The following is a 24,414-nucleotide window of genomic DNA, read 5'->3' as shown; positions in this document are numbered from 1 at the left end:
TATTTCCGCCATTTTATTAAAGCGGAATATGCTAACTATTTCGTCTCGTTCCATTCTACTTGGAGTTATATTTTGTTATTGGTATCACTCAGGTAATTGTGTTTTAGCTTACAAATTCAGTAAAAACTGCTTATGCAAGTAAAAACTGCATATGTAAGTGAAATTAACATTTGTAAGAAGGGATGTACGATAAAACTTTTTAGCACATCGTTCTGCATAAATATTCCGTTTAAATTTACCCGGGGCCGTGGCAAAGTTAGCGCGCCTTCCTGTAACCAATAGTTAATGGGTTCAAGGCTCGTTGCTGCTACCATTGTGGCCGTGTGTGTCCTTGGGCAAGACACTTAACGGCAATTGCTCCAACCCAGTGGTCACTATAGTGCGTTGTTCAAATTATCATATATAAAAAAATATAAAAAAAAATATATATATTTACCCACAAAATAACACAATAAGCTGGCACAAGATGTATAATCACCCGTATTATAATGACTATCGTTTTCCGGTCATGCGAGGATAAAGTAAGTTACATTCATTCACATACTAAAGAAATAAATTAAAACGCAAATTGCTATTCAGCGACATAACTAAGTTTGTCATAACCGGGGTAAAACGGTACAGGGCGGAATAGGAATAATCTTTTAAATATTATTCTAATAAAATCATTTTCATTTAGTTGCTGACGCTTTAAACTTGGATACTCTACAACAGGCCTGTCGGGCAGAAGACGGGTTTTTTGACTGTGGCAACGGTGAATGCATCTCTCGACGTTTGGTAAAGGATGCCGGTCGAAACTGTCGTAACAATGCGGACGAGACAGGTAAACTATTGTAATATCCTACAGTGCTAATATAAGTGAGTCGATAAACGTACCTTGCTTTATCCTCGCGTGGCCGGAAAACGAAATTCGTTATAACACGGGTGTGTTATGTTTCATACATCTCGTGCCAGCTTACGAGTTACAACGTGTGTACCTTTGTAGAACGTGAATGGTTGCTTTTTTTGTATTTCTGAGAGTTTAAGAAAATTCAAGTTGACAATAATGACTATCTGCACGACCCGTGTAACCAATTGACGTACATCCGTTGCTTTCACTTCACGACGTCAATGTTGTTCACAACATCAGAGCTAAACTCTAATGAGTGAGCACGTATTAAAAAAATAAATTAATATTAATTAATATTTTTAAATCATGCGTGACAGTTGGTTACCTACATTAGAAAAATGCCGTACAGTATTGTATGTCACATAAACTTATTGGAGGCAATTATAAATTATCATTCAAACCAAACCAGTGCAACACAACAGATGCGTAATAAAAAAAAACGTTGACAAAGAATGCATACAATGTTAATGTATATTAGCGGATTGCACATTTATTACTTAACTCCGCATACATTAATATTTTGGATACTTAAACAAATAAAGAAGCATTGTTTGAAATACAATTCTATGCAATATATACGTCTTGTCTACATTATTAAAAATTGGCATAGGTTACAATTCAGTCCCGACTGTTTGTATGGACACCTAAACATTGGTTAATAGTTCTATTGACCTGTAAAACGGGGGTGTCGAATCACATTATCGCACGCCTTTTTTAAAATTCGGGGTCAAAAGGCACCCTCGGAATCGCTAACTAAGCGACTATGAATAGTGGTACATAAGTATGAGCAGGTATTATGCTACTATAGTTCACTATTGTTTGAGAAATAACTAACACATGTTCGATACCATGTTGCTATGTATAAAAAACAATTTCTTCAACTCATATGGTTTCCTTAAGTTTTCTCTGCATAATAGATTATATGCACGACACAATATGACTTTTAAATGTACAAAGGAAAGACGTGCCCAATTACATGATTTGGCTAAAATGCTTTTCCTAAGCAAATTTGGCTATTCCTTAAGCTTTCTCGGTGCGCGTAGTGTTCAAAAGTGTTTTAACCTTAAGGTACCACTAATAAAGTTAAAAAAAAATATAAATGAAATTCTCGTTAAATCGAATACCTGAAGTAAAAACACAATATACGTGGTATTTCCCATGGAAAAAGTGTGACTAAACTAGCTTTGTCTAGTTTCTTAACTCCTGAAGAAAATTAATCTTTTTTTCGGATTGTTACAATAAACGCATTGTGATTATATGAAAGAATTATAAAATATAGACGTCGATATGTACTAAAGTTTTGATTATAGAACATACAGATACATATTAGTTTTTAAAGCGTTTTAGTTTTTATCTAAAAAAAATATTCATTCTAACAAAATCCGATTTTTTACTGTGCAAAGAAAAACTTTCAAATAATTATTATATCCCAGGACAAATTCAATGCACCGACAACGAAGTTTATTGTCGCTTCATCAAACGTTGCGTGCCGAGACATCTTATCAATACACAGAATAGTTGTATTAAAAGTGAACAACTAATTCTACCATGCCGAAAAGACGAAGGTACGCTGAGTTAACAATGTATCGGTATTTGCTAGCTAAGATATAAAAACTTTGAATTGTTGTAATAATATACAGTAGCCCATGTTTTCCTTTGTAAAATATAGTAGGGTTGGAAAAGGTGAGATACCTTTTCATTTTATTTGCTCATCCCATTTGGTTGTAAAGAAAGAACATTCCAAGAATTACAAAACTGAATTCTCACGACTTTATAACACTGTTTTTTTTTCTGTTTAAAACACAGTCAGGATAATTGGATATAATGTGCTAAAAGTGTCCCGTCTTCCCCCGCCCTACTATATCCATAGTCTCGAGTGAATCTATTCTAATTAAAACTACACCAAATGCTTTGTGATAACGGAATTCATCTTACCGCAGCGTACCATATATGTATATGTTTTAAAACCATTACAATTGCTACATTAATATCCATTTAATATCAGAGTTTATGTGCACTAAGAGCCTTAAGTGCATACAACGCTGGAAAGTAATGGATGGCAAATACGACTGCGCAACCATGCTTATTCCCAATGATACTAGCGATGAAGAAGCCCCACTATCTAACTGTACCAATTCCGAGTTACGTTGCCAATCTGACGGAAATTCCACTAAATGCATTCCACGTGATTGGGTTATGGATGGCGTACCTGATTGCAGTCAAGGGGCGGACGAGTTGACGGCGTTGGTTTGCGACCAAGAGAAGGAATTTCAGTGCGTTTGGAACGGCCGATGTATTCCAAGATACAGAGTGAATGACGATTATAAAGACTGCGAAGACGGATCGGACGAGGCGATAAACATAACTTGCTTGAATACTGAGTTCGCTTGCTTAGGAATATACAACTCTCCTATTAGTATGGGGAGACGGTGTATACCGAAAACTTGGCAACTAAACAATATCACCGATTGTGCCGACGAAAGCGATGAATTTACAGCTCCGTTAAACGGTTCATGTCCGGAGGGGAGTTTTCAGTGCGAGAATTCTTTAAGATGTATTCCAAGGTCGTATTTATGCGATGGTCTTGACCACTGTGGCGATTGTAGTGATGAGATAGAAGAATGCGAAGTACCGGTGATGTTTCGTTGCCCGAACGATATACGAAGGACTTGCCTGCATTGGTCTTATGCGTGTGATCCATACGTCGATTGTCCTAATGTGGGAGATGACATATTTACAGTTGGGCCTGGATTTAAATGCCAGAAGCAATACGATTTGTCTGATATGAAAAAGTATTGCATTCTTCCACAATGGAGTCTAAAGGATTCCTATTTTTCGTGTGATGACCGTTCGGACCTATGTTATCAAAACGACACATTTCACTGCAGTCTATGCTTAGACGGAAAGACTGTAATAGCCCCAAGACAAATTTGCGACGGAATATTTGATTGTCCTGACTTATCAGACGAATGCCTCTGCGTGACGTCATCTTTAAAAACTGCCGAATTGTGCAACAATGTCTGCTACGGATACCCGAGTTCCCCTTGTTCAAAATGCAACAAAAAAGAGTTCTTATGCGACGGGATATGCTTACCATACAGTAAAGTCTGCAACGGGATAGTAGACTGTCATATCTCTTCAATTGATGAGCGTTGGTGCACTGTAGAGTCTGGAACCTTTCTGCCAACACCCCCAAAGAACTTTGCTTGCGAACCTACGCCTGATATACTTCAGAGAGTGATAGACCACGGGCATTTGGGGTATCTGGCGAACAAGAGCTTTCCCGTAATGGCAAAAAGGTAATATTGGTTGTATCGGAAATGAATTGAGGTTTGTTAATGCGCGATAAAAGATGGTGTGTTTTTTATATTAGGATAGGGTAAGATGAGTAATTGGGTAAGCAAACATTGCCAACATTTAAAAAAACTAAGCTTAGTCTTATAAACCGTATTATATTAATTCGCCCAATTAAATGAGTGAATGAATATAACGCTTACGTGTCAATTAAACGGTCATGTTTATAAACCCATTAACAAACACAGTAATCGGTAACTTATTTCAGCTTTTTAATTGTTCACGATGCAGTGCAAATACAATGTGTAACCTATATAGTAATAGTCTCCCATTAAAAAATAAATGTTACGCCGGCTGAGGATTGAACTCGGCACACTAGGCTATAATCCCGACAGCGGTTAGGCCACTATTTCCATTTATAAGATTTGTCGAAACAGCGGTTTTACTATCTGTGAATTTGAGAAAGTATGGGTGTTAGTGAAATAAACAATTAATCCCCACTGTATCAGATCAATTTATATAACACTTAAGCCAATCAATTTAAAAAGCGGGATTTCTTAAATCTTACTTCTATATAATTGTATAGCTGTGACGGAATTACGGAATGTAGAAACATGGAAGACGAATGCAGTGAAAGAGCGAACTGCGAGAATAAACCAAAAATCTGCACTGATGTACCAATAATAACGGTAAGCTTTTGTCTGTAACCCAGAGGTAATGGGTTCAACGCCCAACGCTGCTACTATTGTCGGCGTGTGTGTGCCTGTCTGTAACCCTTCAAGGCTCGACGCTGCTACTATTGTAGGCATATGTGTTATGTGTCTTTGGGCAAGACACTTAACAACAAGTGCTCCAACCCAGTGGTCACTAATAGGTTGTCCATATTATCAGCCATACTTAAAAAATGAAAAAAAATTCCGCCAAAAAATATTCACTTACAAAAGTAACATACATGGTAACTCGTAAGCTGGTACGAGGTGTTAAACCCGTGTGATAACGATTGTTGTTTTTCGGCCACGCGAGGATGAAGTAAGTTACAGCATTCAAAACACTGACGTTTTTAATTTTTGTGTATAGATTAATAGTATGTTAAAAAACCTGGTAACCAACATCCGTCTTCTGTATTTTCACAGCAAGAAGTTCCTGCTAGTTTTGTCCCCGGGATGACACATAACGTCTTTTTAGAAATTCGACGTTGTAGTGGGCCTTACAATTTCGTATTCGGTTTCTCAGTTTGCAATGGAATGAGCGAATGTCTAAATGGAGAAGATGAACGGAATTGCACAGAACGCTTCAAATGCGATGCTGGTCAGCGTGAATGGCTAACAGGCATATTTATACTTTTTCAGTTTAACCATTTAAACTTCGTTTTAATAATAATTACAAGGCAATGTGAGACTGTCATATTATATGGTAGAGTGAGCTGATGGGACTTTATGGGATAGGCCAGTGCTCTTCAACTTTTTATGGGTTGGTGAACCCCTAAAGTTGTTGCGTCGAACTCATGCACCCCTGATTGCTTTAACGTAAAACTAATGAAGTTTTACAATTCCCAGTGATGCAAAATATAGAATTCATATAAAAAAATGTAGGAAAGTGGCTAAATTGGTTAAAAAAAGTTTAAAATGAAAAAATATTGCTGAAAATTGTTGAAGTTTGTGATGCACCCTTGTATACCTTTTGGCACTGGTACACCCCTGGCATATTTTGGTGCACCCTAGGGTGCCGGTTGAAGAGCACTGGGATAGGCTACTTCTGGTATAGGCTACTTCTGGTATAGGCTACTTCTTTAAATCTGCTTTTACGGGTACTCAATTGATGATAGGCGAACAAAATATCAGTATTGTTTGACATTATTCTCTTGGTCCAACAAAGTGCCCCAACAAAGTGTGGTATATAATGTAATTAAATTTAAACTGTTTAACAGGCACAAAAAACATGGTGAGCATTGCAAACTCCCAGAAGTGCGACGCTGTCTACCCTCCTGACTGTCTTGATTCGTCCGACGAAATTAACTGTAGTGACTCCACACACTTTTACTGCGAAAGTGGAACTCCTTTCTTTGTTCGTCGAGACCAAGTGGTGGACGGTAAAAGAGATTGTGAAGATGCATCCGATGAGTGCCCACCTGATATGTTTCAAACCAATGCACTATCGTCGCGTGAAGAACTTATTAAAGTCCCATTTTTAAGAGCAATGGTATGGGTTATGGCTTTTGTGGCAATCATAGGAAATTGTGTGGTTTTTATTCTTTCATCAAAATCTCTTATTAAGAACTCAAAAAAAGCGGAAAGTGCAAGAGCTCCTGGAGTCGTTGTGATCAACAAGCTTTTTATTCTTAATCTTTCCATTGCCGACTTGCTTATGGGAATTGCTCTGTTGATTATCGGCATCAAGTCGGCTCAATTTTCTGGACAGTACTGCTGGAGAGACCTGCTATGGCGCAGTAGTACTACATGCAATGTCATAGGAGTTTTGTCCGTGCTCTCATGCGAAGCGTCGGTTCTCTCGCTCGTATGTTTAACTTCATATCGTCTCTACACAATCTATTTTCCTCTAAAATCAAGGACGCTTAGCATGAGAGTGGCGATTTTCTGGATTATCTGCATTTGGGTTGTATGTTTTATTTTGGCCTTTTTGCCCTTGATGGACCAGCTCTCTCGTTACATGGCGGCAATGCTTATTAAAACCACGCCCTACCTAACAACCGAAATAATTCAGTTCGACCAGTTAATGGAATTTACGAAAAGGATCTCCGCTACTCAACAGAATGTCAGCGTCGATGGTATATTAACGACAGGCTCCTGGTCAGTTTTGCAGCGTTTTCTCAGTGACAACTTTCCTAAATATGTACCTGAACGAGTTGGATATTTCGGTTACTACAGCGCAAGTGCTGTGTGTCTGCCACGTTATTTCAAACTACAGACTGGCCAGTTCGAAGTTAATGCGATTTCTCCCGTTATCATGAGCTTTAACTTCATAGCACTCCTCTACATCTGCGCGGCATACGCTGCGATTTATAAAAGAACATATTCTGGGAACATGGCAGTAGATACAGCACAAAGGCAACAAACGGAACAGCGCCAGAAAATCGCAAAGAAGATGCAACGAAAAATTTCGATTCTTATATTTACAGATTTGTGGTGCTGGCTTCCAGTATGCCTCATGAGTTTTGTAAGTCTAAGAAAGTCAGGTATGCATGGCTCAGTATACTCTTTCTCTGCGATATTTCTCTTGCCGATAAACAGCTCGCTAAACCCAATCATCTACACAGATGCAGTTCCAAAACTTTACACAAAGCTAAAACAAATCGGGTTGCAGGTCAGGACATTGGTGAATAATGAGCAAACACAAATTACAGCCACAACTGAATTTCCCAACGTGGCAACAACATCAGTATAAATGATCTTGTTTCACCCTCGTGTGGGGGAAGCGACAGTTGTTATAACACATAACACAGGTTGTTTAATGTTTCATATACCTGTGCCTGCTTACGCGTTAACACTTATGCAACTTTTTGACCATTGTTTTTTTTTGTATGGCTACCATTGGGATAACCATTAGTGATCAGCACTGAGCTAGAACAATCGCTCAATACATCAAAACCGTTTAAATGTTGTAGTTTGCGAATTAGAAAATCAATCGAGTATCATAGTTCAATAAAATCTGCCGAAAATATATCGTACAGTTTGATTTTGTTTGATAACATTAGTTTCAGATTTAAAAGAAAAACTGATAATTGTACAGAAAAAAAATGGCAGAGGCCATTTTGGCTTAAACTGGAGCAAAAGTTCAGTATCGTAGTTGAAATATTTTGTACAGTTTGATTTTGTTCCATAAAATTAGTTTTAGTTTTGTGTAAAAAAATCTAAAATAGGCTATACATGCTAAAAACTGAGAGAGGTCAATATGTCTAAAACTAGTCATGAATTCAGCAAAATTACCGTTTTACGTCATATATATAAAGTCTACGTGGCGAAAAACCTAGCACAGCCTGTTAATTTAAGTGGATCAACTACAAGCTGCAGAATATACTAATGCTATTTAAAAAAAACTTTTTTGGTCCCGTCTTTGCCCATTTTGTAGTTGGGAAGATTTTTATTACCAAACTTTGAAGGTTTTGGTTTAATTCAACATTTCATAAATCAGGGGTTATTCAAAGAACATATACTAACAACAAGATAATGTATGAAAAATATATCCGAAATTTAGTCACATGCACTTGGAGATAATTCATGAGAAGTGGCTTGTGGGAAATATAGAATTATAGCAATAACCAGTTTGTAGCAAAAAATATATAAACTTTATTTAAAGTTGTAATAAAATTTATGTTGTTACAAGTTTATATGAATTTGAAGGATTTAATGTTTATTAGTTGGTGTTTTAAGAATGTCCTTTGTCGTTCTAACAATGCAAATTTTCGTACAATAATATAACAGGCCTATACATGTAAAAACTAAGTAAAAACTATAGTAGTGGGGCAAAAATAGAATTTTTAAACCTGATTTTCAAAACGTTTAATAATACTTCGTGATATTTAAGTGTACTTTTAATAATAAATTCATTTATTAATCTAAATTAATACTGATTTAAACTGTTCCTTACACTGTCCGTTTCGAATTGGTAAAATTACACCTGGTGTTCAAAGCGACAAATAACCCCTTGTGTGTTTTAATATATTTCTTTGAAGTGGTGTTAATTGATAATGATATGATAGCAGTAACTCGTGTATTACCCCACAACCGCTATATATTCGGAGCCCAACTGTTGTAGTAAATTAATGTTATGCTAATTAGTTTAATACGTGCTCATCCATTAGAGCTTTGCTTTCTTTGTATTTCTACTTTGGATCAGGATATTTGGATAATATATCAACAGGGGCCGTGAAATTTTTTCGCACAATGTGCAGCTCCAAAATGTGCACCTTAAAAGGTGCAGCTCGGTGCACCAAAATTTTGGCGGTGGGCACCGATTTTTTCCTGTTTGGCATTATAGTGAAACGTCCTCCTATATGTTACAGATTAGGTTGGTAGGTAGGGGTTAGTGTTTCGAAGGCAAGACCGGACAGTTCAAAATGTTATTAATTTAGAATTATAGTGGGATTTATAGATTATTGACCTATCACTTAATCTCCTATTTCATTAGAGTAAAGTTAATTTTAACAACATGTTTGTGAAGTTGTAACATTAACTTGACGGAATTACAGTCAATTTGGGAACAGTGTGAACTTTGCGCCCTTGGGCAAGGTGATATTATGGTTTATGTTGCTCTTGCACACATGAAGAGCGCAGTGAATTTGATTATAAAAGTGAATCAGGTTTGTACATTTTAAACAATTAACAACAGTCTATGGAAGTCGTAAAAATAAAATTTTATGATTCTTTGAATGTTTTTTGCTTACTACCAAATGGGACATGACAATAGAGTTAAAAGGTGTCCCATCTGCCCCCACCCTACTGTATACAGAATAATTTCCGAAACAGTGTTGATTATGTCGTTCGTTGTATAATTTCTAACGCATGTAGGCTTCAAGGTGTTTTAAAGTTTGTTTATTCATAACAAACTACCACGGTGAAACCATGCAAAACTCGTGCAGTTACTCATATATTGAGTCACTATGTGTGTTTCGATTTTACTTTCCAGAGATATTTCTACCAAATTGGCTTTGATATACAGGACGTTTGTCGTTTCAAGGTAGACCAGTTGCGTTACGTTAGTTAAGTAAAACAACTAAGCAAACAACATATATAATTAATTAGCTTGGTGACTTATACCATTAACATAGAAAACTTTTAAAGTTCTTCGGTATTTTATTAAAGTGGAATATGCTAATTATGTCGTCTCGTTCTATTCTACTTGGAGTTTTATTTTGTTATTGGTATCACCCAGGTAATTGTGTTTTAGCTTACAATTTTGTAAGTAGAAGATGCTTATAGGTAACTGAATTTAAAATTTGTAGGAAGGGGTAAGATAGAACCTTTCAGCACATCGTTCTGTATAAATATACCAAAGAAATACATTTTAACTTAAATTGCTATTTAGCGGTATGACTAACTTTGTCACTACGAAGGTAATACGATACGGGGCGGAATAGAAACATTTCTTTTAAAATTCAAGTTAAGTTTATTCTAATAAAATCCTTTTCATTTAGTTGCTGACGCTTTAAACTTGGATACTCTACAACAGGCCTGTCGGGCAGAAGACGGATTTTTTGACTGTGGCAACGGTGAATGCATCTCTCGACGTTTGGTGAAGGATACTGCTCAAAACTGTCGTAACAATGCGGACGAGATAGGTAGACCATTGTAATATGCTACAGGGTTGATATGAATAAGATGTATGTAACTTGCTTTATCCTCGTGAGGCCGGAAAACGACATTCGTTATAACACGGGTGTTTTGTTTCATACACCTCGTGTCAGCTTACGAGTTACCACGTTTGTATCTTTGTAGAACGTAGATGATTGTGTTTTTTTGTGTATGTCCGACAGTTTAAACAACCCAAGTTGACAACAATGACTGTCTACACGACCCTTCTAAATAATTGACGCACATCCGTTCACTTCACGACGTTAATGTCGTTTTATATCACAACAATAGAGCAAAACTCTAATGAGTGAGCACGTATTAGAATAAGTAGTATAATATTAATTAACACTTTTAAAACCTCGATCAAAAATAAACCAGATGTAGGTAAAGTGCATTCATAAAGGTATATATTACTTAACAAGAAATTTTAAAATTATCTTTCTGCAACAATTATTCCTTTAATTACCAACAGGTAGGAAATAGGTACAAACCAAACCAGTGCATACATTGAATTCATATTGTTTATTAGTATGAGTATTGGGGTAAATAAAAATATTCAAAATTAAATGTTTGTGTATAGTAAAACCAGTCATCTATCACAATACACTATCTCTGCCTCACCTACATTTACAAAAGTTCGGCACCTTTAGTAAGCATCAGACAATGTAGCCTATATACCTGCACATTTTTAAAACAAGTTTTATATTGCACCATCATGTCGCTTTACAAATGTCAAAAATTAATTCAATAGAAAAGTTTACTATAACTACATAAAATTCATTTATAGGTAATTGAAATATGTATAACATTTCTTTATTCAAACTGGGTATTAAACATAACAGCAACTTAAACATAACAGCGCAAAACAGCAAGAAAATAAAATTAACCAACAATGCACTTCTGATAAGCATGGGCTGCAGTTGGTAAATTGCATTAGCAATATTCCACACATTATTATATGTTAAACAAACTTATTAGAAGCAATTTTGAATCAAATTTTGAATCAAAAGTTTCAAAAAAAACAAAACGAAAACTGAATGAAATTCGCGTTAAATTAAACCGCTGGAGAAAAAAATCTGCCTTGCGACAACATACATGGTTTCTCATTGAAAAAGTCTTACTCAACTTTTTCTATTTTCTATACTACTGAAGAAAATTCATATTTTTTCGTATTTGTTTCAATAAATGCTTCATCATTGTGAATATATAAAAGAATTATAAAATATAGACGTCGATATGTATTAAAGTTTGTTTTGATGATAGAACATAGCTACATATATCAGCTTACGCTGACTCGGCAATTTTTGTAGCGTGTTGATATCTAAAAAATCACCCATTGTAACAAATCCGATTGTAGCAAATTTTTTAGTGTATATAAAGAAAATCGTCCTAATACTTAATATATGCAGGTAGTATTCAGTGCACCGACAACGAAGTTCATTGTCGCTTTATCAACCGTTGCGTGCAAAGATATCTTATCAATACACAGAATAGTTGTATTGAAAATGAACAACTAATTCTACCATGCCGAAATGATGAAGGTATGCTGAGTTAACAATGCGTATCGGTATCTGCTTGCTAATATATAACAAATTTGAAGTGTTGTGGTAATATGCAATATCCCATGTTTGCTTTAATGATATAGTAGGGTGGGAGAAGGTGGCACAACTTTTCATTATATTTGCTCGTCCCACTTGGTAGTAAAGAAAGAACATTGAAAGAATTATAAAACCACATCCTCAAGCCTGCATTTCATTGTTTTTTTTTCTGTTAAAAACACAACCAGGATATTTGAATTTTATGTGCTAACAGTGTCCCCTCTTTCTCCACCATACTATATCTATAGTCTTGTGTAAATCTATTCTAAAAGTTTTATTAAGCTACACCAAATGCTTTGTGATAACGGAATTCATCTTACCACAGCGTATCATATATGTATATATTTCAAAAATGTTACAATCGCTACAGTAACATTTATTCAATGTCAGAGTTTACGTGCACTAAGAGCCTTAAGTGCATACAACGTTGGAAAGTCATGGATGGCAAATACGACTGCGCAACCATGCTTATTCCCAATGATACTAGCGATGAACAGACCTCACTATCTAACTGTACCAATTCCGAGTTACGTTGCCAATCTGAAAGAAATTCCACTAAATGCATTCCACGTGATTGGGTTATGGATGGGGTACCTGATTGCAGTCAAGGAACAGACGAGTTGACGACATTGGTTTGCGACCAAGAGAAGGAATTTCAGTGCGTTTGGAACGGCCGATGTATTCCAAGATACAGAGTGAATGACGATTATAAAGACTGCGAAGACGGATCGGACGAGGCGATAAACATAACTTGCTTGAATACTGAGTTCGCTTGCTTAGGAATATACAACTCTCCTGTTAGTATGGGGAGACGGTGTATACCGAAAACTTGGCAACTAAACAATATCACCGATTGTGCCGACGAAAGCGATGAATTTACAGCTCCGTTAAACGGTTCTTGTCCGGAGGGGAGTTATCAGTGTGAGAATTCATTAAGATGTATTCCAAGGTCGTATTTATGCGATGGTCTTGACCACTGTGGCGATTGTAGTGATGAGATAGAAGAATGCGAAGTACCAGTGATGTTTCGTTGCCCAAACGATATACGAAGGACTTGCCTGCATTGGTCTTATGCGTGCGATCCATACGCCGATTGTCCTAATGTGGAAGATGACATATTTACAATTGGGCCTGGATTTAAATGCCAGAAGCAGTACGGTTTGACTGATGTGAAAAGGTATTGCATTCTTCCGCAATGGAGTCTAAAGGATTCCTATTTTTCGTGTGATGATCGTTCGGACCTGTGTTATCAAAACGACACATTTCACTGCAGTCTATGCTTAGACGGAAAGACTGTAATAGCCCCAAGACAAATTTGCGACGGAATATTTGATTGTCCTGACTTATCAGACGAATGCCTCTGCGTGACGTCATCTTTGAAAACTGCCGAATTGTGCAACAATGTCTGCTACGGATACCCGAGTTCTCCTTGCTCAAAATGCAACGAAGAAGAGGTCTTATGCGACGGGATATGCTTACCATACAGTAAAGTCTGCAACGGGATAGTAGACTGTCATATCTCTTCAATTGATGAGCGTTGGTGCACTGTAGAGTCTGGAACCTTTATGCCAATACGACCAAAAGACTTTGCTTGCGAACCTACACCTGATATACTTCAAAGAGCGATAGACCACGGGAATTTGGGGTATCTGGCGAACAAGAGCTTTCCCGTAATGGCGAAAAGGTAATATTGATTGTATCGGGAGTAAAAGCGGGTTTGTCAATACGCGATATAAGATATTGTGTAAATTGTCTTCTTCATTTTATGATAGGGTAAGAAAGGTAACTTGAGCAAACATTAACCCCAAAACATCAAAATATATGACCCTTTTCGGTAATAGAGTGGAGTGGGGGACACTAGAACACTTAAGCACATTAAGTACACATCTGATGGAGTTGTACTATCATCATTTCTTTATCGAGTTTTGTTTTAGAAACTCACACACCAAATGTCATTTTAGTTTTTTGCAAACAGGCGGGGTAAATTGAAACATTTGTTAAACACTGAATTTCAATAATTAACAACAGCAATCGCCTTTGCCGCGCACTTTGTTGGACTGTGAAAATACTGTCGAACAATGCCATAACGTTTATTTTTTATTCTCAAAAGGGTATCTGTAAAAGGAGATTTTAAAAGTATCCCAACTTGACCTATTTCCCAACATACCGCACCCTACTATACAAATTATGTTATTGAGTCATCGCATACTCATATACGCAATGTTGAGAACCGTTGCAGTGCAACTATATCGTTGCAGTGGAATTATAAATAAAAAATGTATATCAGTAGTAATCTTCCATATCTCTTATTAAAAAAAATCAAGTATAATATTACCGTGGGCAGGGTTCGAACTCGGTAGATTAGGCTACGACCTCATCCAAGAACACACCTAAACCGTTATGCCACGATGTCCAGTCCCACGATATGTGGAAACATCATTTATACTGTCTTGGAATTTTTTGGGGGGGAGTACGCGTGTTAGTGAGATGAATAATATACACAACGATTGACGCCTGTATCAAACTATTGCCATTTAAGTGGGGACGCATTAAAGTCACTGATCATATACCTTAATTTATCGTAATATAAACATTATTTCTAGTTAAACATCATGTGATTAAAACTAACTTCTAACATTACCTAATTACTGCGTGATTATAGTTTGTCCAAATTCCCCAAAGCCAACTTTTTTTTACCAACAACAAGGTTAACTAGTGTAAGTTTAGAGGTCAACACATACAGGAGTTGTAAAAAGTGTATTAACACATATTATTTACCGATCACCTAATCTTCATACATATAAGTCTCCATGACTATATATACATGTATATACATGTATAAATTCATTCTACCTACTGCTTCAGAGTCACCAATGGCGACTGAAATCCGCTTTATTGGTTACTTATGATGTGTTTTTGATCAAGCTTATTCGACCGTTGTAGTAAAAGGATGAATTTATATTATTCTAATTGGTTTGATACGTGCTTACTCATAAGAGCTTTGCTCTCTCGTTTTCTTAATGTTTTTTCGCTATTATCTCAATTCTTAATTCTAGCATTTATTCTTTAAACTCCTGTTTAAAATCACATATCTATTTTTTTATTCTTTGAACTCTTGTTTGATATAAATATATATTTATAAATATATATTTATAAATTTCAAATTAAATTTTTAGATTTAAAGCCGCGTAACTAGCGATTAATTACCGATTACTTTACTGTTTGATCAAAAGCGCGAAAATCAAAATATTCCTTCAACTTTATTTAAGTGATTGCACTCTACAAAATGTTTTAACTAAGCAAAGTTTTATAAACCGTACTGCATACGATCGTCTAATGAGCAAGTAATTAACGATTAGGCTACTTTACGGTTTGTTTAAAAGCGCTATTTATAAAAACGTACCTTTAACATTAAGCGATTGTTTTAGATAAGGTAATTCTTACTAAGCTTAGTGTTTCTATTCTTTTTTCTATTCTTTAATAATAAGATTGGTCTTATGAACCATATAGTGTATAAAAACGTCCAAATAAAAAACAATTAATGATTATAACGCTTGCGAGTCATGTAAACTTCAATACATCAAGAACCCGTTAGTAACACAGTAATCGGTAACTTTCGGCTTTGCTTACGTTGCAGTGCAAATACAATCTGTATATGGCCTAATATAGTCTCGCAAATACAATCTGTATATAGTAATAGTCTCGCAAATTTATTGTGTATAGTAATAGTCTCGCAAAGCTCTTATTAAAGGAAAATAAATGTTGCGCCGGGCGAGGATGGAACTCGGGACATTAGGCTATACTCCCTACACGGTTAAACGGTTAGGCCACTCCATTCATGAGATTTATTGAAAGAGCGGTTATACTATCTAAGAATTTCAGAGAATATGGGTGTTGGTGAAATAAATAAACCCCACTATATCAGATCAATATATATAACACTTAAACCATTCAATCTAAAAAATGGAATTTCTTAAATCTTACTTCTATATAATTGTAGCTGTGACGGAATTACGGAATGTAGAAACATGGAAGACGAATGCAGTGAAAGAGCGAACTGCGAGAATAAACCAAAAATCTGCACTGATATACCAATAATATGGGTAAGCTTTTATCAACATAAAATAGTTTTGTTATTGGACAGTCTGTATAGGTGGTGTCCTAACTTTTGTGTGAGTTTTATAAACAATTTTCAGTTCGTTAAACTTTATGTTTGCTTTTTTCACTTACAGCACTAACGTTTTTATATTTTTGTAATAAGATTAATGGTATGTTAAAACCCCTGGTATTCAACATCAATCTTCTTTATTTTCACAGCAAGAAGTTTCACCTAGTTTCGCCCCCGGGATGACACATGGCGTTCTTATAGAAATTCGACGTTGTAGTGGGTTATACAATTTCGTATTCGGTTTCTCAGTTTGCAATGGAATGAGCGAATGTCTAAATGGAGAAGATGAACGGAATTGCACAGAACGCTTTAAATGCGATGCTGGTCAGCGTGCATGGCTATCAGGTTAGATATATATATGTATATATACCTATAATATATCACCCTATCCTATAATGGCCCAACACACCCTCTACCTTATAATATATATGCTTCTGCTACCGGAAGGCGTATTTATACTTGTAGAAAAACTCAACAAATATTTAAAGTTTGTCGTTTATTATTTGTTATCTGAATTAAATTATAGTTCCAAAAGTTCTGGTCCAAATCCGGTCTGTTTATAAAATTTTTCAGTTTTACCGTTTAGATTACTTTCTAAAAATAATTACAGTGCAACGTGTAACTATCATATTATAATTATATAGTAGGGTAGGGTGAATTAGGCCTCCGCGGGAGAAATGAGATACTTCTTTAAAATCTTCATTTACGGGTATCCATTTAATAATAAACGAAACAAAACCAGTACTGTTTGACAGTATTCTCGCATGGTACAACAAAGTGCCCGGTATATAATGTAATTTAATTTAAACTATTTAACAGGCACAAAAAACATGGTGAGCATTGCAAACTCGCAGAAGTGCGACGCTGTCTACCCTCCCGACTGTCTTGATTCGTCCGACGAAATTAACTGTAGTGACTCCACACACTTTTACTGCGAAAGTGGAACTCCTTTCTTTGTTCGTCGAGACCAAGTGGTGGACGGTAAAAGAGATTGTGAAGATGCATCCGATGAGTGCCCACCTGATATGTTCCAAACCAATGCACTATCTTCGCGGGAAGAACTCATTAAAGTCCCATTTTTAAGAGCAATGGTATGGGTTATGGCTTTTGTGGCAATCATAGGAAATTGTGTGGTTTTTATTCTTTCATCAAAATCTCTTATTAAGAACTCGATAAAAGCGCAAAATGCAAGAGCTCCTGGAGTCGTTGTGATCAACAAGCTTTTAATTCTTAATCTTTCTATTGCCGACTTGCTTATGGGAATTGCTCTGTTGATTATCGGCATCAAGTCAGCTCAATTTTCGGGACAGTACTGCTGGAGAGACCTACTATGGCGCAGTAGTACTACATGCGATGTCATTGGAGTTTTGTCTGTGCTCTCATGCGAAGCGTCGGTTCTCTCGCTCGTATGTTTAACTTCATATCGTCTCTACATGATCTATTTCCCTTTTAAATCAACGACGGTTAGCACCAAAGTGGCGAGTATCTGGATTATGTGCATTTGGGTTGTATGTTTTATTTTGGCCTTTCTGCCCCTGGTAGACCAGCTCTCCCGTTACATGGTGGCAACAATGCTAATTAAAACCACGCCCTACCTAAAAACTGAAATAATTCGGTTCAACCAGTTATTGGAATTTACGAAAAGGATTTCCGCTACTCAACAGAATGTCAGCGCCGATGGTATATTAACGACAGGCTCCTGGTCAGTTTTGCAGCGTTTTCTCAGTGACAACTTTCCTAAATATGTACCTGAACGAGTTGGATATTTCGGTTACTACAGCGCAAGTGCTGTGTGTCTGCCACGTTATTTCAAACTACCGACTGACCAGTTTGAAATCAATGCAATTTCTCCTGTTATCATGAGTTTTAATTTCATTGCACTGCTGTACATCTGCGGGACATACGCTGCGATTTATAAAAGAACATATTCTGGGAACATGGCAGTAAATACAGCACAAAGGCAACACACGGAACAGCGCCAGAAAATCGCAAAAAAGATGCAACGAAAAATTTCGATTCTCATTCTCACAGATTTATGCTGCTGGCTTCCAGTATGCCTCATGACTTTTATAAGCCTAAGAAAGGCAGGTCTGCATGACTCCGTATATTCCTTTTCTGCGATCATTCTCTTACCGATAAACAGCTCGCTAAACCCAATCATCTACACAGATGCAGTTCCAAAACTTTACACAAAGCTAAAACAAATCGGGTTGCAGGTCAGGACATTGGTGAATAATACGCAAACACAAATTACATCCACAACTGGAATTCCCAACGTGACAACAACATCAGTATAATTGAATGTAACAGTCGTTATTACACGGGTGTAATGTTTCATACATCCGTGCCAGCTTACGAGTTACCACGTATGTAACTTAGTGGTGATTGTTTGTCTGCATGGTACCAGTTAGACAACCTAATAGTGACCAGCACTGAGTTGGAACAATCGCTAAACAAATTAAAACCTTTTAAATGCTGTAGGTTGCGAGTTTGAACCACCTATCGAGTATCATGGTTTGATAAACATAGACTGAAATGTTTCGTACAGTTTGATAAAATTTGTTTTAGAATTGAAAGAAAATCCGATAAATGTACAGGAGAAAAATTGGCAGAAGTCATTTAGGCTTAAATTGAAGCACAATGATGCCGCTTTTAATTTGAATGTATAAAATGTATGTTGTTAAGAAACCATGTCCCACTTAAACATACTTTGTGGTTGTGCATCAGGTATTATTGCCAAACCCTCAAAAGTTTGTTTGTAATTCAATTTTTTTTACCTCATGTGTAATTTTAATATAGGCTAACCTATCGCCTATTGATTAATTCTCCAATCCAGTGTCGTAGTTGAAATATTTCGCACAGTTTGATTTTTCTCATAAATTAGTTTTAGTTATGCTAGAAAAACTAAGGTATGTACAAGCGAAAAACAGACAACGGGACAAAAATATATAAAATATATTTATTGGAAGTGTTGTCAATTAATAATGATATGATAGAACTGATTCGTGTATCACCCCAAAACCGCCATATATTTTAGAGTTTAGAGTTTAGTCGACCGTTGGAGTAAAAGGGTTAATTAATAATAGCTACGCTAATTAATTTAATACATGCTCACTTATTAGAACTTCTCTCTCTTGTTGTTTAAAACACGATTAAGGCAGAGTACAGAAATAAAGGTATTTCTAAAGCTTTGGATTAGGATATTTAAATATTATGTGCTAAAGGTGTCCCGTATATACCTATCTTACAAAATATTTCCTGAAAGATTTTTTTCAAATCATAACGTTAAGTTCAGAAAGTGTCATAGCACCACCAGCAGTTTTATGGTCCCACTGTAATGCATTTAAAATTTTGGCTTCTATACTGAGTACTTGGTGACTTTGCTTAAATAGTATTGTTCAATTTAATGATAGAATGACTAGAATTTCGTATATTGTCGGTTTAAATTAGAGAATGGTTTTCCATAAAGATCCTTGTGGGGTATTCTGTATTTTGTTTACCTATGCGTTGGTGGCATATGCGGACTATGTTATCATTCAACATGTAATTCTTACTACATTGACGGGAAGGTAAGTGCTTGTTTTGCTTGCTGATCCATCATGTCCCATGAACATTATATACTAGAGAATAGGAATAGTCTAATACAGCTGGTGCTAGTGAACCATCCTTTTTCCCACGTTATCTGCTAACCAGTAAACATTCATAAAATTACCGTAACTACTAACTCATATAATCAGTAGGCCTAACACCTCACTAATAACTCCCAACTCTGTTAAAACTTTTCATCAGCCTGTTCTGTAACAAACCAGAGGATTTTAACCTGTTTGCTTTTACTTGCAGTATTTGGGGAGCTGTTCATTGCGTGTTGTTTAACACAATTATATTCGGAGTGCTTTATTCACATGCAAGAACGGTCTTTTCGGATCCAGGAATAGTTCCGTTGCCCATTATGGGACTTGACTTCTCTGATCTACATGTACAAGGCAAAGGTCACATGGACCAGGTATGATTGGTCTATGAATAAACCCAGTGAGTTGTCGAAATTGTCGGCCATAAATACAGAAAAAGCACTCCCACAAAGTTAGATGAGTGGTAACTTATGAACTTGCACGAGGTATATAAACATTTGTGTTATAACAGTTAACGAATCATGTTTACATAAATACTAATTATAAACAAGGGTCATGTTTCATAATGTTTGGTGTATAATACATCTGGCCTACTTGCATGTTTCTATGAATAAAAGTTTGACAGTGATTTTTTTTACTGAATGATAATCAATTTTCTTTACTAAATGATAACAAATTTACGTTTTTCACAACTGTACAATTTTGCTACATTTCTTTACTTTCCGGAAAGCAAATTCCTAACCAACCAGAATATTTAAAGAGAAAGCCAACACACAAATCTCGTTTTTTAATTGCTTCGCTTTTTTATTTTTAGTAATTATTGCTCTCACGTGCAACATTGTAGCAATAACATAAGGGCTTGGCATCCCGTCCAATTTTTAGCCAAGCACCCAAAAGAAAACCTTTGGGCTTAAACGTTTGTGCTCAGGCTCGACACGTCTCTACAATTACTTTTTTATGACTTTCAAGTTTTTTGTTACAGAGCAATGGAGAAGATTGGACAGTTTGTCAACGATGTGAAACCTACAGACCACCGAGAGCTCACCATTGTAAAATATGCAGGCGTTGTGTGAGACGTATGGATCATCATTGTCCATGGTATGAATTAACAACTTAAATCGAAAAGAATATTATTGATTCGAAATTCATAAGTAGTTTTAAACTTTCAACAGTTGAAATCAATTGCTAGAGAGCTGTTTTTAGAGTTATCTTATTTTGGGCAGAAATGGTATATTAGTTAAATAATGGGGATTTCTAGACAGTTTATTCTCTTTTTTATTTTACTCGGAAAGTTGCTGATTTGGTATTGCAAGACATAAAGTCTTTTTAAAATAGGAGTTGCATACTGTGTTTTGGCACCTAAAATTTACACTTTAATACAGCATTTCTATACAAACTAGCAAAGACAAATTTCAAAGTATTTAGCACATTAATGAAGTTCCCTGTGTTTAACGCTATGGATGTAACTACATTTTAACATAGTCCCTCCAGGTTTATTTTTAAATAATTTCATTTGAACAAAATGTACGCAAGTAAAACTGTTTCACATCAGCATATGCAAATATTTTTTATTTCACAGGGTGAACAACTGTATCGGTGAAATGAATCAAAAGTATTTTATCCAATTCCTTTTTTATACTGGTGAGTTCTACCTTTTTTAAATAATTTATTCTAATGTTATAATTTCCTGACCCACGTTTCATATCTTCTTTAACTGTGTCAGGTGTGCTTGCCGACAACGACAATCACGGCTCTCCGTTCTTCCTTGTTTTTGCTCTTTATAATTAGCTTAATATTAGTGTCTTCATTGTTTGTCACAAACTTCACCGACTGTCGGAAAATTTTGATGGCTGTCTTCCCAAACTTTTGTTTCCGCATATTCTGCCACAGTGCCACATAATAGTCGTATCGAACATGTTTAATATAACAAACTTGTTATCAGTACAACATCAATTTAGTATTCCTAAAAAACTCTGCTTTTTTCTTTAGCATTGCTGTGTATTTATGCATTAATACTCAATATATCTGGTTGGATGTGGATGTTTGGAAATGCTAGAAGTTCAAATGCTGATTTACTTTCAAGGAAATCTACCGTGTAAGTAACTATTAGTGCGAAAATCTTATTATTTTGTTACCACAACGGCTATATTACCTGTTTTAACTAGAATAAAATTTAAATGTATGGCTACTTAATCATTTTTGGCTAAGTTTCAAAAAATTTAACATTTTCTAACTCCTATATACAATACTAACTATATAGGAGTTAGAAAATCTATTCTAACTTCCAACTTCTTTATACAATACACTTCAGTTGCACCCTACTGAAAAACTATCAACCTACAATGCACAATTTTACTTTAGAGCCTAAATGAAACCTTAAAATTCTATATTTTGTGAGAATCGTTTTATTATTGTACATAAACTATAATAAGACGAAACTAAATGCTGTGATTAGTATTACTTACTGTCACTGTAGATATTTGATATTGTTAATAAATAATTGGCTTTTGATTGAACTGTATAAGTTGTAAAACGAATTACACAACATAATTATCAATAATTTTATCCTTTTATGAGCAGTTTTTGTTTTTATTGTTAGTTTAAAAAATGAAATGTATATTTCCTGTTACATCTTGCTTGTTAAAATTGGCTGTTTATATTTCCTCTTTATGTTTAATCTACATGTTATTGTTTCCTGTAAATTAATTTCATTTCTTCAGAGCACATGGAATCGGCTTATGTATAGAATCCATTTTATTTGGTTTGTTTGTGATTGTTATGTTGTTTGACCAGGTAAGAATAATAATGAATATTCATAATCTGTATTTTCAGTCTCTTCATGTATCTTAATATATATATATACACTAGGGTAGGGAAAGATGGGACACCTTTTCATTTAATTTTCTCGCCTCGTCCGGTAGTAAACAAAGAAAATTCAAGGAATTATAAAACCGTATCCTTAGGACTCCCATAGGCTGTTGTTAGTTTATTAAACACGATCAGGGTTTTAAGGTATTATCTGCCTAACGTGTCCCATCTTCCCCAACCTATAACTCTTTTTACTATAACTATTTTTTTAAAAACATGGTTGTGGGTGTTATATCACAAGCCGAGTGTATTATTACAATTTACCCTTATTACATAAGTTTGTGGGTGTTTTTTGTGTGTCTATTAACTTGGACAACCAGTTATTGACCAATGTTGATGTAGAAGTCGTTGTTCTAAGGATAAAAACATACACAATGATGAATGATCCTAATTTAAACAAATTGCTACCGAACAAAAATATTTTAAAAAAGAGTAAATTTTGCCTGTCTCAATCTTTTAGTTAAGCTTCACTTTCTTTATTTTAAATATTTTTTAAAATCACATGCGGGCTCAGCACTCTTATCAGCTATACACAAAAAAATACCTACAAAGTAACATTCAACTCGGAAACTAGTATGACCGAGGTGTATGAACACCCATTTATAACGACCGTTGTTTTCCTGCCACGCGAAAATAAACCAAGTTACATTTATTTATTTATTATTTTAAAAGATATCTTCAATATTTGGGGACGAAACTGGAGTGGAATATACAATACATCGCAGTCGGAAAACTAGACCCCCTCGACCCAGAAAGCCAAGAATGGCATTATTACGAGAGGTATTTGGTTACGGACCAGTTTATACCTGGCTGATGCCATGTTCTGCACCTGGTGGTACGGTGCGATCTCTTGTCCCAGGAAGTTACGACGTTTGATTTGGTTACTCACTAATCTTCTTGTGCTAACTCATTTATCTAGCTTTTTGAATATGTTGTTAATTAGAGTATATTTATGTTTGTACATTGGATGATTGTTGATATTTATATATTGATCGAATTTTGAATTCTTGTAATATTTATATGGTAATACAATGTTGATAGTGAAGTTATACATTTTATTTTGTTAAAATCCTCTTTCTACAAGTGTCTTAACTGTTTAATTATAGCAATAATTAGTAAAGACTATATTTGCACTATGACACATATAGATGGTAAATTTGTGCCTGCTAATATTCTTTAAAAACAATTTATAACATTGATTAACAATTTCAAACAATGCTAAACACGTTTTTTGCCCGAAATTTATATTATTGAACCTGTTATAATAAAATATTATAAAATGTTTTAGATTTATGTTACTTTTGCATAAAACTAAGTTAATATGGTGGACTTGTTTAAAACATTACTGTTGTCATCCAATAAGTTTTCACATTTATTTTATTTATTAAATGTGATATCAGCAACTGGTGGTTCTTTATTTTAAATACTTAGTTATTTAAAATGAACAGGGGAGGCATTATGAGCTCATATTGTGGAGTTTGCGTGCTTAGGAATGATGTTCGATCTCAAAATGAGAGTTTTGTTTACAAAGCTTTATTTCACTAACTTAAACTAGCAGAATCGCTAACTAACTGACATGGGACATGGCCTACTAAAAATCTTGTTAAAGATATTTTATAGATTTACTATACATTCTTGTATTTGATCATTTGGTATGTAGTTG

The 24,414-nt window shown here is 35.3% G+C and overlaps 3 protein-coding genes across 5 annotated transcripts; all 3 read left to right on the top strand.

Moving 5' to 3' along the window:
• The first annotated feature begins 28 nt into the window (after positions 1–28).
• Positions 29–7,858, top strand: LOC149727838 (uncharacterized). The gene is made up of 7 exons (XM_089887673.1): positions 29–92; positions 677–820; positions 2,320–2,451; positions 2,892–4,185; positions 4,767–4,869; positions 5,314–5,488; positions 6,108–7,858. Exons 1-7 carry the CDS (start codon positions 29–31, stop codon positions 7,580–7,582), a joined length of 3,387 nt encoding a protein of 1,128 aa, XP_089743799.1. The 3' UTR covers positions 7,583–7,858.
• Positions 7,859–9,588: 1,730 nt separating this feature from the next.
• LOC149727837 (uncharacterized) lies at positions 9,589–18,778 on the top strand. 2 transcript variants are annotated; one of them, XM_089888817.1, is made up of 7 exons: positions 9,589–10,069; positions 10,332–10,475; positions 11,898–12,029; positions 12,477–13,770; positions 16,087–16,189; positions 16,404–16,599; positions 17,074–18,778. In XM_089888817.1, exons 1-7 carry the CDS (start codon positions 10,006–10,008, stop codon positions 18,549–18,551), a joined length of 3,411 nt encoding a protein of 1,136 aa, XP_089744943.1. In that variant the 5' UTR covers positions 9,589–10,005; the 3' UTR covers positions 18,552–18,778. The 2 variants fall into 2 exon arrangements, with proteins under 2 accessions (XP_089744943.1, XP_089744942.1); XM_089888816.1 differs by lacking the exons at positions 9,589–10,069; positions 10,332–10,475 and having other exon boundaries at positions 11,716–12,029; positions 16,404–16,578.
• Positions 18,779–19,616: 838 nt separating this feature from the next.
• LOC149727836 (palmitoyltransferase ZDHHC3-like) lies at positions 19,617–24,154 on the top strand. Of its 2 annotated transcripts, XM_089888823.1 has the most exons (7): positions 19,618–19,823; positions 20,095–20,257; positions 20,866–20,981; positions 21,463–21,524; positions 21,873–21,978; positions 22,604–22,676; positions 23,424–24,154. In XM_089888823.1, exons 1-7 carry the CDS (start codon positions 19,708–19,710, stop codon positions 23,625–23,627), a joined length of 840 nt encoding a protein of 279 aa, XP_089744949.1. In that variant the 5' UTR covers positions 19,618–19,707; the 3' UTR covers positions 23,628–24,154. The 2 variants fall into 2 exon arrangements, with proteins under 2 accessions (XP_089744950.1, XP_089744949.1); XM_089888824.1 differs by lacking the exon at positions 22,604–22,676 and having other exon boundaries at positions 19,617–19,823.
• The last annotated feature ends 260 nt before the right edge of the window (positions 24,155–24,414 follow it).

This window comes from Ciona robusta, chromosome 11, assembly GCF_009617815.1.
Source record: "Ciona robusta chromosome 11, ASM961781v2".
Taxonomy (NCBI): domain Eukaryota; kingdom Metazoa; phylum Chordata; class Ascidiacea; order Phlebobranchia; family Cionidae; genus Ciona; species Ciona robusta.
Note: the sequence above shows the minus strand (reverse complement) of the source record. Positions and strands in the feature narration are given on the sequence as shown.

What these genes read in the sequence shown, in the direction of transcription:
- LOC149727837 (XM_089888817.1), top strand. Translation starts at nt 10,006, where the DNA reads ATGCTAATTATGTCGTCTCGTTCTATTCTACTTGGAGTTTTATTTTGT. An exon ending in ACCATGCCGAAATGATGAAG is followed by an intron (nt 12,030 to 12,476) that starts GTATGCTGAGTT and finishes ATTCAATGTCAG; the next exon opens with AGTTTACGTGCACTAAGAGC. An exon ending in TTTCCCGTAATGGCGAAAAG is followed by an intron (nt 13,771 to 16,086) that starts GTAATATTGATT and finishes ATATAATTGTAG; the next exon opens with CTGTGACGGAATTACGGAAT.
- LOC149727838 (XM_089887673.1), top strand. Translation starts at nt 29, where the DNA reads ATGCTAACTATTTCGTCTCGTTCCATTCTACTTGGAGTTATATTTTGT. An exon ending in TTGTTATTGGTATCACTCAG is followed by an intron (nt 93 to 676) that starts GTAATTGTGTTT and finishes ATTTTCATTTAG; the next exon opens with TTGCTGACGCTTTAAACTTG. An exon ending in TAACAATGCGGACGAGACAG is followed by an intron (nt 821 to 2,319) that starts GTAAACTATTGT and finishes ATTATATCCCAG; the next exon opens with GACAAATTCAATGCACCGAC.
- LOC149727836 (XM_089888823.1), top strand. Translation starts at nt 19,708, where the DNA reads ATGGTTTTCCATAAAGATCCTTGTGGGGTATTCTGTATTTTGTTTACC. An exon ending in ATGGATCATCATTGTCCATG is followed by an intron (nt 20,982 to 21,462) that starts GTATGAATTAAC and finishes TTTATTTCACAG; the next exon opens with GGTGAACAACTGTATCGGTG. An exon ending in CCAATTCCTTTTTTATACTG is followed by an intron (nt 21,525 to 21,872) that starts GTGAGTTCTACC and finishes TTTTTTCTTTAG; the next exon opens with CATTGCTGTGTATTTATGCA.